The 12,748-nt window shown below is 44.6% G+C and overlaps 1 protein-coding gene across 1 annotated transcript in view; it reads left to right on the top strand.

The window, feature by feature from the left end:
- The first annotated feature begins 11,787 nt into the window (after nt 1-11,787).
- The window catches only part of LOC118075701 (uncharacterized), a 44,408-nt gene continuing 43,447 nt past the window's right edge, over nt 11,788-12,748 (top strand). The window contains exon 1 of the mRNA XM_035097859.3: nt 11,788-12,070. Coding sequence (XP_034953750.3) covers nt 11,981-12,070 — 90 coding nt within the window. The 5' untranslated portion in view covers nt 11,788-11,980. The remainder of the gene's footprint in view (nt 12,071-12,748) is intronic.

Raw genomic sequence — 12,748 nt, 5'->3', positions numbered from 1 at the left:
TGTCTCTCAAATAAATTGTCATGCATCTTTTGAAATGGGCTCATGGCTCAATAAATGTAGTACAAGTTACAGGTAGGTAGCCGTGTTGGTCTGACACAGTCAAAATAAAAATAAAAAATCCTTCCAGTAGCATCTTAGAGACCAACTAAGTTTGTCATAGGTATGAGCTCTCGTGTGCATGCACACTTCTTCAGATATCTATCACTTCTTCAGGTATGAGCTTTCGTGTGCATGCACACGAAAGCTCATACCTATGACAAACTTAGTTGGTCTCTAAGGTGTACTGGAAGGATTTTTTATTTTTATTTTAAATGTAGTACAGTGAGTCCTAACCATATATACTCAGAAGTCCTTTTGGGGCTTACTCCCAGGTTAAGAGATGTTTGGATTGCCTTGGTCATTTTTGCAACAAAGGGGGGGGGCTGGATATAAGCAGAAGAGAAAGGAATATATTAGCATTCATTTAGAATGTTTTGGGTCACTTACCGTACATAGCAGAGGCCATGCCCTTCCTCTAAATTTCTAATGAAATCATGATCCATCAAGAGAGGACTGTTAGTGCCAGTTCATATAATTGCTACAAAAAGTTAGCTCAGAGAGAGATGTAGCTTTTATACTTTGCATGAAAAAGATCCCAAGTTGTCTCTGGCATCTCCGTATAAGAGTGGGGAAGACTCCTGGGTCTAAAACCCTAGAGAACTATTGCCAGGCAGTGTAGACGAGGGATGGGGGATCTCAGGCCTGGGAGACAATGCAGCCTTCCAAGTTTTCATCTGTTATGGCATACAGTAATCTTTTTATTTGTAAGTCACTTTGAGACCTTTTGGTAACAAGTGACTAGCAAATCTAATAAATAATAATAATATCATCATCATTATCATCATCATCTGGCCCTTGGGACCCTCCCCACCTCGCATCCTCTTACATCCCTCATTAGCCTTACTTTGGACCCTCCTTGGGTGTTTTTGCCTGGCTGGAATCTGTCCTTGAACTCTGATAAAGACCCTTGCCTGCATGAACGACAGAAGTGGCTCTGTGTTTGTAGAAAGTAGCCTACTGTACAAAGGTTAATTTTACATTCTTAGCCCTACCCACTTTCACCTCTGGCCCCGCACACCCCTGGCATGTGTTCACTGCAAAATGGTCCAGAAAGGAATGAAGCCCTCAAGCTAAAACTTCCCTCATCTCTGGAGTAGACAATACTGAGCTAGCTGGACCAACTGTTGGTGACTCAGTGCAAGTTAGTTCCTTTTGTGTGTGAGCAACTCCTACAGGCAAATTGTGCATGAATTTGTGGTGGTGTCTTAACACACCAAACAGTCCAAATCTTTGTGCTATGACAGCTTAATCAGGAGCTGCCGCATGCTCAGAGTTAAACTGGCAACAACACACCTGGGAGTTCATGTAAGGTGACCCTTAATCTAGGGTTGAGACCATTTCATTTTCTTACAAGTTTTCCATGGCTTCAACAACTACCTGGCAGGCTTTGATTCAACAGGTGAAGCTCACCTGCATACCTGTGCTCCATCGCAGAACAGGCAATGAGGTGGAGGGGTGGCCATATAACAGACGGAGGCAAGGTTACACCAAGAACATCATAATGCTCACTTCTAAACCTACCCATGCTTCTTAACCTGATGAGACAATACCACTGTACATCAGTGTACAGCTAGAGGATTGTGTTATAATTGCAACGGAAGCTCCACTAACCTCTAAAGGTAAAGGGGCCCCTGACCATCAGATCCAGTCGTGTCCGACTCTGGGGTTGCGGCGCTCATCTCGCTCTATAGGCTGAGGGAGCCGGCGTTTGTCCACAGACAGCTTCCGGGTCATGTGGCCAGCATGACAAAGCCGCTTCTGGCGAACCAGAGCAGCGCACGGAAACGCCGTTTACCTTCCCGCCGGAGCGGTCCCTATTTATCTACTTGCACTTTGGTGTGCTTTCGAACTGCTAGGTGGACAGGAGCTGGGACCGAGCAACGGGAGCTCACCCCGTTGCAGGGATTCGAACCGTCAACCTTCTGATCAGCAAGCCCTAGACTCTGTGGTTTAACCCACAGCGCCACCTGGGTCCCAATTCCACTAACCTCTACAAACTAGCAAATAAAAAAACCCAGGGGTGATGCTGAACCAAAAAAAAATGGGGATGGGATTTATTTATAAGAGTATTTCTATGCCAGTACAGTATATCATAAAATGTCAGGGCAGTTCTACAATGTTAAAACATAAAACACAAATTATAAAAAATACAAATAACAATTGAAGTGACTGGCTAATAAAATAAAAATTAAACAACTGCAAAAGTATGTCAGCATAAAAGGATCTTTTAAGAGAAGCTTGAAAGTCAAAAGCAAGGAAGCCTGTCAAATCTCTTTTGGAAGAGATTCTGAGGCTAGTCTGTAACCTCTGGGGGAAACAAGCAGTGCCTCTCCATATGATCTCTGTGACTGAGCTGGGATATAAGGGCTCAGGTGGCCCTTAAGATATCCTGGAACCAAGTTCTTTTTTTGGGGGGGGGTATATCAACACAAGAAACTGACCCAGTAGGATATAAGCAACCAGTGCTGACGTTTTGGAAGCGATGTCACATGCTATCAGCTTTGTGCCTGAAATGTGCTCAGGAGAAACATATGCTCTGGAATCCATAACATATTTTCCTACTGAAGGCCAGTTGAGAATTACACTCTATGAGCCTATCGACCTGCTGCCACTTCCACCTGCTGACCCAAGGTAGGTTTTGGGGAGAGGAGAAACAAAGTGATGGTCAGTTCCAAGGGGACAAACATAATGAAGGCAAATGTGATCTGCTTATAGCAGGCTATGCCTCCCTCGATTTTGCTAGCAGGATTTCAGTCAGAAGTGTCTAACTATGCATGTTCCTCTGCTTGAATTCATCTAATTTTCCTGGTAATCAAACATGCCTTTTTTCCCGTTCTTCATTCCTAAACTAAGCCAAAGGCGAAGCGGCATATTGTGGATTTCTCGGAGAGCCAGCAGGTGGCTACCTTTCCACATTAGCAGTTTGGGATTAAGTTAATGCTTTGCTGGCAAATAATTTCCCTTTTCAACAGGGACTAAGCACACAACCCAGTCAAATTTAAGCCTTTTTAAGCCCTATTTATTTCCACTGGAGACTTTTCAGCATGATTTTCTTGGTAAACGTGTGTAGAATCAAGTAGCACATCAAGGGATGGGGGTGGAGATCCAATTCAATTCTCATTTTAGGAGAATCCTAATTCTTTTTTTTTTAATGTCCTGAAACAATTCTCAGAATTTGTACTTCTCAAAATCCCACAACGCAGTTCTCCAGCCAAGTCATGTGTACAAAAATGTATTTACTAAGGTAAAGTTTGCATTACAATGCATTTATTTGGTGAAAATAGCACACAAAGATTTATTATATTACAGAAAAGTGCTTGAAGAAACAAATACTGTATATTCCTGCGTATAAGACTACTTTTTAACCCAGGAAAATCTTCTCAAAAGTTGGGGGTCGTCTTATACGCCGGGTCGTATTTCTTATATGGCGAGTATATCCCAAACTCTATATTTTAACTGGAAAAGTTGGGGGTCGTCTTATACGCCCAGTTGTCTTATACGCCAGAATATACGGTAGGTGTCAAAAGAGCAAGCTGGCAGTAAAGCACACCATTCAAAGTTAAAGTTAACTATTAGCAAAAGCACAATCTTCACAGACTTGGCTGCATGAGCACAGCAGCTCATCCCTGGTAGGTCTGAACCCATGAATCATAGAATCATAGAGTTGGAAGAGACCACAAGGGTCATCCAGTCCAACCCCCTGCCAAGCAGGAAACACCATCAAAGCATTCTTGACATATGCCTGTCAAGCCTCTGCTTAAAGACCTCCAAAGAAGGAGACTCCACCACACTCCTTGGTAGCAAATTCCACTGCCAAACAGCTCTTACTGTCAGGAAGTTCTTCCTAATGTTTAGGTGGAATCTTCTTTCTTGTAGTTTGAATCCATTGCTCCGTGTCCGCTTCTCTGGAGCAGCAGAAAACAATCTTTCTCCCTCCTCCATATGACATCCTTTCATATATTTGAACATGGCTATCATATCACCCCTTAACCTTCTCTTCTCCAGGCTAAACATACCCAGCTCCCTAAGCCGTTCCTCATAAGGCATTGTTTCCAGGCCTTTGACCATTTTGGTTGCCCTCCTCTGGACACGTTCCAGTTTGTCAGTATCCTTCTTGAACTGTGGTGCCCAGAACTGGACACAGTACTCCAGGTGAGGTCTGAATCAGTTGCCAAGACTGAAAGCCCCTGTCTCCTCACAAGAAGCCCTCCATGGCTTTCCCCAGGCAATCAGAGACTGGGCCTGCATGCAGTCTTCCACTGCTCCGCCTGTTTCTGCCCTCCTCTGGATCTGGGAGACAAGGTAGGAGATGAGCATGTTGAAGCAGGAAGAGGAGACACCCATGACATCTCTGCCTTCCCATCACCTGCCTCACCTTTGGATTGGGGCCCGGAAATTAATGGGCAGCCAGTGCAGAGTAGGATCAAGCAGATCTTGCCTGATATTTAGCTCCGTGTGGGAAAACGCATAGGGACCACGCAGAGGCATTTTAAGTCTGTCAGTAACTGTAAGACATGAACATAAGTAGAGCCCCGGTGGATCAGACCAAAGGCCTGTCTAGTCCAGCATCCTGTTTCTGAAAGAGGCTAACAAGATGCCTATGGGAAACCCACAAGCAGGGCATCTGATGGCGTAGCTAAGTGGAATTTCTACCTGCTTCTGCATCAGTAGAGGAGATCTACTGCCTTCAAGCGTTGCTCGTGGGCCTTCCAGAGAAGTCTATTTGGCCACTGAGTGAAATAGGATATTGAATTAGATGGACATTTTGGTCTCATCCAGCATGGGTCTTTTTATGTTCATGAATTGAAATACAGTGGTACCTCACAAGACAAATGCCCTGCAAGACGATTTTTTCGCAAGACGAATGTATCTTGCGATCTGATGGTGCCTCGCAAGACGAATTCGTTTTGCGAAAAATTCGTCTTGCAAATCGTGGTTTCCCATAGGAATGCATTGAAATTTAATTAATGCGTTCCTATGGGCAAAAAAAGAAATTTCACTGCATTCCTATGGGAAACTGCGATTCGCAAGATGAATTTTTCGCAAAACGAATTGACTCGCAGAACGAATTAAATTTGTCTTGCGAGGCACCACTGTATTCCAATGTTCATAGCTGGCCACAGATCCACAAACAACCAAGACAGGCATCCATACAACATGAAATAGAAAGAATGCTTGTTTCAGTTAAAACATTCTGGTTTAAGTATATTGCACTGCTAAGGTGGGGAAACAATCCCAAAGTAAATCCGAAACTCAACTGTCACATTGCCAACTAATGTGATTATTACAATGTCATGGCGGCTTTGAAGTTAGCTCTAAATCCTGGGAACAAAAAATAATAATAATAAATCTTAACTTCTAGATTTAAATATGTTTCTTTTACAGAGGAAGGAGGGCAGAGTTTGAACCATGCCCCATTTTTACCCAAAATGTAAGCAGAAGGGAAAAGGCTGTTCACACCATGCAACACAGACGGTATTGAACCCCTAAATATATTTTAATCATCTTCATGGTGCGAAAGATTGATCAAAGGTGAAAGAGAGAGGAAAGCCTACAACATTTGAGACTCCTTTAGTTTAGATAAAATATGAGGAAGAGGACGTGTGGATGGCTTATAATACTGTAATGTGAGAACATGTTGACATCCAATGAAGCTGAATACTGGAAGACTCAGGACAAATGGGGAAAAGTACTTCTGTACGCAGCACATACTGCTATGGAACTCGCTCCCACAGGAGGCAGTGATGGCCACCAACATGGGTGACTTTAAGAGAGGGTTAGACAGTTTCGTAGAGGTAAAGGCTGCCAATGTCTTACGTCTGCTGTTAGGAGACAGCAAGCCTCCGAATGCCAATTGCTGGAAAATAACACTGGTCCCATCACCTCCTGGCAAATAGAAGGGGAAGAAATGGAGGCAGTGAGAGATTTTACTTTCTTGGGCTCCTTGATCACTGCAGATGGTGACAGCAGCCACGAAATTAAAAGACGCCTGCTTCTTGGGAGAAAAGCAATGACAAACCTAGACAGCATCTTAAAAAGCAGAGACATCACCTTGCCTACAAGTTAAAGCTATGGTTTTCCCAGTAGTGATGTATGGAAGTGAGAGCTGGACCATAAAGAAGGCTGATCGCCGAAGAATTGATGCTTTTGAATTATGGTGCTGGAGGAGACTCTTGAGAGTCCCATGGACTGCAAGAAGATCAAACCTATCCATTCTGAAGGAAATCAGCCCTGAGTGCTCATTGGAAGGACAGATCGTGAAGCTGAGGCTCCAATACTTTGGCCACCTCATGAGAAGAGAAGAATCCTTGGAAAAGACCCTGGTGTTGGGAAAGATTGAGGGCACTAGGAGAAGGGGACGACAGAGGACGAGATGGTTGGACAGTGTTCTCGAAGCTACGAGCATGAGTTTGACCAAACTGCGGGAGGCAGTGGAAGACAGGAGTGCCTGGCGTGCTATGGTCCATGGGGTCACGAATATTCGGACACGACTAAACGACTAAACAACAACAAAGGCTGCCAATGTCTTACCTCTGCCGTTGGGAGGCAGCAAGCCTCCGAATGCCAATTGCTGGAAAATAACAAGCAGGGAAATGCGATGGATGAGCGTCAGCCTGGGAAAACCTTCCACGATCAAGATATCTCCCCTTCCAGGTAAGTAATGTGCTGCCTTTGGCACACTTAAGTGGGTGATTCAATAAGACCCTGGTTAATGAACAGCTGTGTCTGTGTGGAGCTGGAGCAATAATATACGTTGAATGTGTTCTTCTGTGCTGTAATGGTTGGTTCTCCCTCTACCAAGAGTTTATCTGAGAAGACCTCCTAAAAAATGCCTGAGTTGCTCTAAGGGTCCAGTGCATCTGGTTGACCTTCTTCTTCTTTGGCGACCACTCGTAGCCAACTAAGATTGTCTTCCAAGAACATGGTCTTAACAGTGAGTCCATAATTTAAGGTTACCAGGTTTTTCCCAATGAACCCAGGGACACTTTTCATCTTCCTACTACAGTAAATAGATGGATTTTGTCAGGGGACTGATTTGTAAATCCGGGGACTTTCCCCAGGAAACGGGGACGTCTGGTAACCTTACCGTAAGTGACTGTGGAGGCCAATTCTGGATCCACACGTTCTTCTACAGTGGGGACATTGGTTTCTGGGTGGGAGTTGATCATGGTGAGGGTTTGCCAAACGTGCCTTCCTTCTAGCACATTTCTCCCTTTCGTCCTGGGTTCGAGCATCTTCAAAGTCCACTTTGTGCAGAACTATGGTAGCCCACCCATGACGCAAGGTCAGGCAGCCTAGGGCTTGCCGATCAGAAGGTCGGCGGTTCGAATCCCTGCGCCGGGGTGAGCTCCTGTTGCTCGGTCCCTGCTCCTGCCAACCTAGCAGTTCGAAAGCACGTCAAAGTGCAAGTAGATAAATAGGTACCGCTACAGCGGGAAGGTAAACGGCGTTTCTGTGGGCTGCTCTGGTTCGCCAGAAGCAGCTTTGTCATGCTGGCCACATATGACCTGGAAACTGTACGCCGGCTCCCTCGGCCAATAACGCGAGATGAGCACCGCAACCCCAGAGTCGGTCACGACGGGACCTGATGGTCAGGGGTCCCTTTACCTTTACCTACATTTCCCAGGATTCTCTGGGGAAAACCATGGATCTTTGAAGTGGTATGATACTGCTTTAAATGTATAGTTCAGATGGGGCCTAAGTCCCTACTCCTATGTGCCAAGAGACTTAAGAACCTGAAATAACGGCTTGTGAATACCGTGACCTATTGCTTTTTTAATCCTTAGGAATGGCCAAAGTGAAACTGGGTGGCAGGTGGAAGTCGAACCTGGTAAGAGGGAGGAATTACCGGAGAGGTGAAACTGGGTCTTTGGCAGCTTAAGCAAAGAGTGGAAAACAGCATGTGTTATATCAGTATGTAGCTCAATTTTAGTACAGCAGCAGAATTGGCATTTTCTTGAAGGGATTACGGGAGACTGTACTCAGATGACCTCTACAAAGGAATTCAGCTAACGGGGAGTCATAAGTTCCTAAAAAGAACGGCAATTTTAAACCTGCAGACTCCCCTTGTCTGTTTGCGCTATGTGCTTGACAGGTTATTCCAAGCACATTATGTGCTTGTCTGAGACTCCCTGCAGGCTTACATCCTAAAGATGTAAGAACACTAATCAGAATCTTTGCTACTGTCAGATTAAGGCTCTTGTTCAGAACTTCGTGAGTTCTTGTGGGTTTTTCTTTCTTTTCTAAATCCTTTCATATTTCTTGTCAGACAGATTTCCCCCCACCAAAACACACACACACCCAACTTGTATTAACATTGACAATCACAGGGGGATTTAACTGCAAGAGCTGAGAAGCATCACAACTCAACTTCTCTTTCAAAATTCAGATTAAGGGCTGGAAAGAAGGGCTATGTTTCATAAAACGCCATTGTCAGGTGACAGCAGTTTGGTAGCCAAAACAAGTGTATTTTGAACGACAGCCCTCAGAGAAATACACAGTAGGTGCAAGTCCGGAACTGTGTTGCTGGTTACACACCATCAACAGGCAATGGGGAGAGAAAGTTAAATAATTGTAACTTTTCAGAACTCATTTTGATCTTGTGTTTTCCTCCTCCCTCCCTTTTCTTTTCCCTTGTATGCCATGTATTTTCTTATTATTGTTTTTATTTATTTCCATGGCTAACAAAGGCACATATAGCACCTCCGTTTTCAGTTCATAGAGTCCTATCTACAAGTCAGTTACATTTGGTGTGACACTCTGCTATCATAGGCATTGTGAAGTTGTGGGGGAGAAAGATGTGGGGAGGTTAAGTTATTTTGAGATTAAGAGTCTGAGGGAAGGGGCATCTACATCTGCACCATATATTTAAAGCAGAAGATTCAATCTCTAGCTGGCAGGCAACTCTAGTTGAAATTGGGTAGGTATACAGCACAGCTAGGTCATTCAATCCTGCACCCCTGCATTTCAAGTCATATGCTATACAGACCAGAGAGAGGGCAGGGATGTCTTCTTCACACAATGCCCATTTCCTGATTTGTTTCCCTGTGCTGAAATCCAATTCACTGAAGCTTTCATCTGAGCATGTGCAATGGTTATCTGAAATGTACACACCTCATTTTAACTGCCGCTTCCATTTTCAAATTGGATAGGGAAAGTACATAGTTTTTGTTTTTTTAACATATTTTTATTAAAGATTTATTGGTTTACAAAAGTATGTGCAATGTCTCTTTTTTCAAGTTACATTTCCACAGATCAGTTTCATTTGTTGAGACATTAGTGTTACATTAGGAAGAAAAGGGGGAAAGAGGTGAAGGGGGGAATGGTGAGCATAGCTGCCAAGTTTTCCCTTTTCTCGCGAGTAAGCCTATTCAGCATAAGGGAAAATCCCTTTAAAAAAGGGATAACTTGGCAGCTATGATGGTGAGTGGGATGGGGTAGGGTGGCAATGTTTCTATTCTACTTAATGTATGTGTGGGGTTTTGTGTCAGCATTGCTTGTGCAGGTTCTGATTGCTATTCACTTGTGTTTCTTTGGTGGTGAGAGAGGTTGGGGTTGGCCTAGGCCCGTGGTTGTTTGTTTGTTTGTTTGTGACTGGCTGTGGTGAACTTCAGTTTTCATGTGTGAGTGGGGTGGGAGTACAAAGCTCAGTTGATAGAACATGATACTCTTAATCTCAGGGTTGTGGGTCTGAGCCCCAAGTTGGGCAAAAATATTCCTGCATTGCAGGGGGTTGCACTAAATGCACAGCTATGATCAGCTAGCAGATGATGGGAAATATTTTGCCTGAGATGGTGGAGATTTGCTGCCAATCAGAATCAACATGAAAAAATTCCTTCAGTAGCACCTTAAAGACCAACTGAGTTTTTATTTTGGTATGAGCTTTCGTGTGCATGTATCTGAAGAAGTGTGCATGCACACGAAAGCTCATACCAAAATAAAAACTTAGTTGGTCTTTAAGGTGCTACTGAAGGATTTTTTTTATTTTGTTTCGACTCAGACCAACACGGCTACCTACCTGTAACTAGAATCAACATGATTAGGCTAAACAGACTTGGGGTGAGCAGAGGTTGACCAGTATCTATTGGTGTATCATCAAATGACTTGCTGCTGGTCTGCAAAGGATTTTGCCTCCACAATAGTGAGCAATTAGTACGTAAACTTTATTATCCCAATTTATCCAAACATAAATTTTATTAATCTCCCCCTCCACGCTGGCGATCAAAGCCGTTTTGTATATGCTCAGAGCACCAAACAGGCTATTAATGCATCAGGCCTGTGTTTTTCATTATATGGTGCTAGTTTTGACAGCGATGTGGCGCTGAAGGAAAAAAAAACATTACTTAGTTTTTTTTTAATCCATTGTATTAGAAAGGCAAGAATACAATTATTAAAATATCACTTATGTGCTTTGATAGCCAGAATAAATAAAACAATAGTTTATTAAGTTGGCTACTCTAGCTTTGAGCAAATTTTAAGTGGTCAATGGCCATGCACACATAGAAGTTTGAAAGCTGCTTCCTCCTGTAACTTAGGAACATAGGAAACCTTATACCAAGCATAGGAGCCAATATTTGAGGGGGCCAGCCCCCCCCAGTTGATAGCCATTGCCATTCGAATGGTGTGTGCTTGTGCCACGTCATGTGATCAGTTATTCAGGGTGTTGCTTGCCTGAGGGCCCCCCACCCCATACTGTATTTTAGTCAAGTTGGCGCCCCTGATACCAAGCCAAAGCAGGTCAATATTGCCTACATACACTAACTGGCAGTGGGTCTCCGAAATTTCAGGAAGATGATCTCTCTAAACCTGGACCCCCATGTTCCTTTGACAAATATTTATCAGATCTGAAGGTGGAAGTCCAATAGATACCTGATTTGTTTGTCCCTGTAAGACAAGGCAGGTATTGGGTAAAACCACATACAAGACTACAACACAAACCTTCGTTACGAACACAGTTAAGCTATACACATACGTAACTGGCTATAATGGAATATTCAACAACTTATACAAAACTAGGTTCAATAAATTTTTTGGCTTGCCACGCCCGTTTGCCAATTGGACCCATTCGTGTTTTCTCTACACCTGCTGCACACCTCCTCTTTGACCATCTCATTTATTTTGGACTGAGTCCTTATCAGCATTTTAAGTTTGGGGATGTGCCTTCGCTTGTTGATGTATGTTGTTCTCATTTGAATGAAAAAATTTATTGAACCTAGTTTTGTATAAGGTACTGGGTAAGGCAGGTCATTTTGGACAGTTCTTCAATAGGGCAGGAAGGTCCTCAACTTGGTAATTAAGACTTATAGGGGCAATTGCAAAAATAAATAAATCTCCTCTGATCTTATTTTTTCCTTCTTTTCAAAGTGGACAGGTTCAGTTGTTGAAAATTGGCTTTGTGGGTTGGATGGGAAGGGAACAGAAGAGAACCCTTTTTAGACCTCTTTTTTGGGAGGGGGCATTGACGACACCACACAACAACAACCATCCACGAGTTTCTCCCACGAAATCCAGGCTGCTGCTGCTGCTGTGTGCATGCCCGGAATTCTTCCTGAGACCTAAATGGTGTTTGAGCAAAGGGAGGAAAAAACTCAACTTCCCCATCGTCTTCCACTCATCTCTGCTGCAGGTGATATACACCCTGAGGGTGTTTGTGTTTTTTTGGTGGGGGGGTGGAGAGTTTAGAGCGAAGAGAAAGTGGATGAGGGGAGGGAGAACAGGAGGAGAGAGTGAGTGGAGGAGGAGGAAAGGGGGAATGAGAGAGAGGGGGCGCAGAAGGAGGACCAATCTTGGGAGGGAAAGGTATTAGGAACAGCTGGTCTTGCTCCCGCTCCCTTCACAACGCACAAACCCGCTGCCAAAGCAGCTCCAGGAGCCAACAAGCATGGGCAAAAGTCCCCCTTTACCCCGCAGATCAGGCTGGCTCCATCTGTTGACAGCGGCGGCGTTCTGCATCTGGGGGTCAGAAGCCAAGGTAACCCCGTGGAGATGTTTACGCGGTGGGTGGGCGGGAGGGGAGGGGGTGCTATCTTTCGGGTCCCCTTCCTTCCTTGCCTCAGGGTAGATTTCTGGTTGCTGCTTCTCCCTCTTAGTGGGGGGTGGGTGGCGGGCGGGGAACCCTTAAAACTCCCAACTCCAGCGGTAGTTGATGCGCGGGGAGTGGGGGGCTAATAATGCCGAGCCACAAAGTGTGCGTAATTGCGTTTTCTCTTCAACGGGGGTGGGGGGTGGGGACGGGGACGGGGGTTGGTTGGTGGGTTAGCTTGTCCAGACATGCCAGGATGTTTTTGTTTTTCCAGCGAGTGCTGGGGGATCTGGAAGAGAAGGAAACGCTTTGATTTGCAAATTGTGCCCATGTGTGAAAAATAAAAAAAGGTGGGTGGAGAGCGCGAGGCGGCTACCGCCTTTCAAGTCAGCGAGCGGAGATGTTTATGATTTTCTTAGCCGGAGAGTGGAGAGCAGCGTACACGGTCGCCTTTTATTCTCACCCCGTTGACTCTGGTCTTTTTCTGTTTATATACTGTATATATTTTAAAAAACAACCACTATGCTACGCATAAATTTGGAGACGGGGTGGGGGTGGGCTACACAGCAAGGACACACGAGTGTGTTTTCCTCTTTGATCTGTCACGTGTACCCCTCCCCTCCCCTC

The sequence above is a fragment of the Zootoca vivipara genome, chromosome 16 (genome assembly GCF_965207765.1).
Source record: "Zootoca vivipara chromosome 16, rZooViv2.hap1.1, whole genome shotgun sequence".
NCBI classification, from domain to species: domain Eukaryota; kingdom Metazoa; phylum Chordata; class Lepidosauria; order Squamata; family Lacertidae; genus Zootoca; species Zootoca vivipara.
Note: the sequence above shows the minus strand (reverse complement) of the source record. Positions and strands in the feature narration are given on the sequence as shown.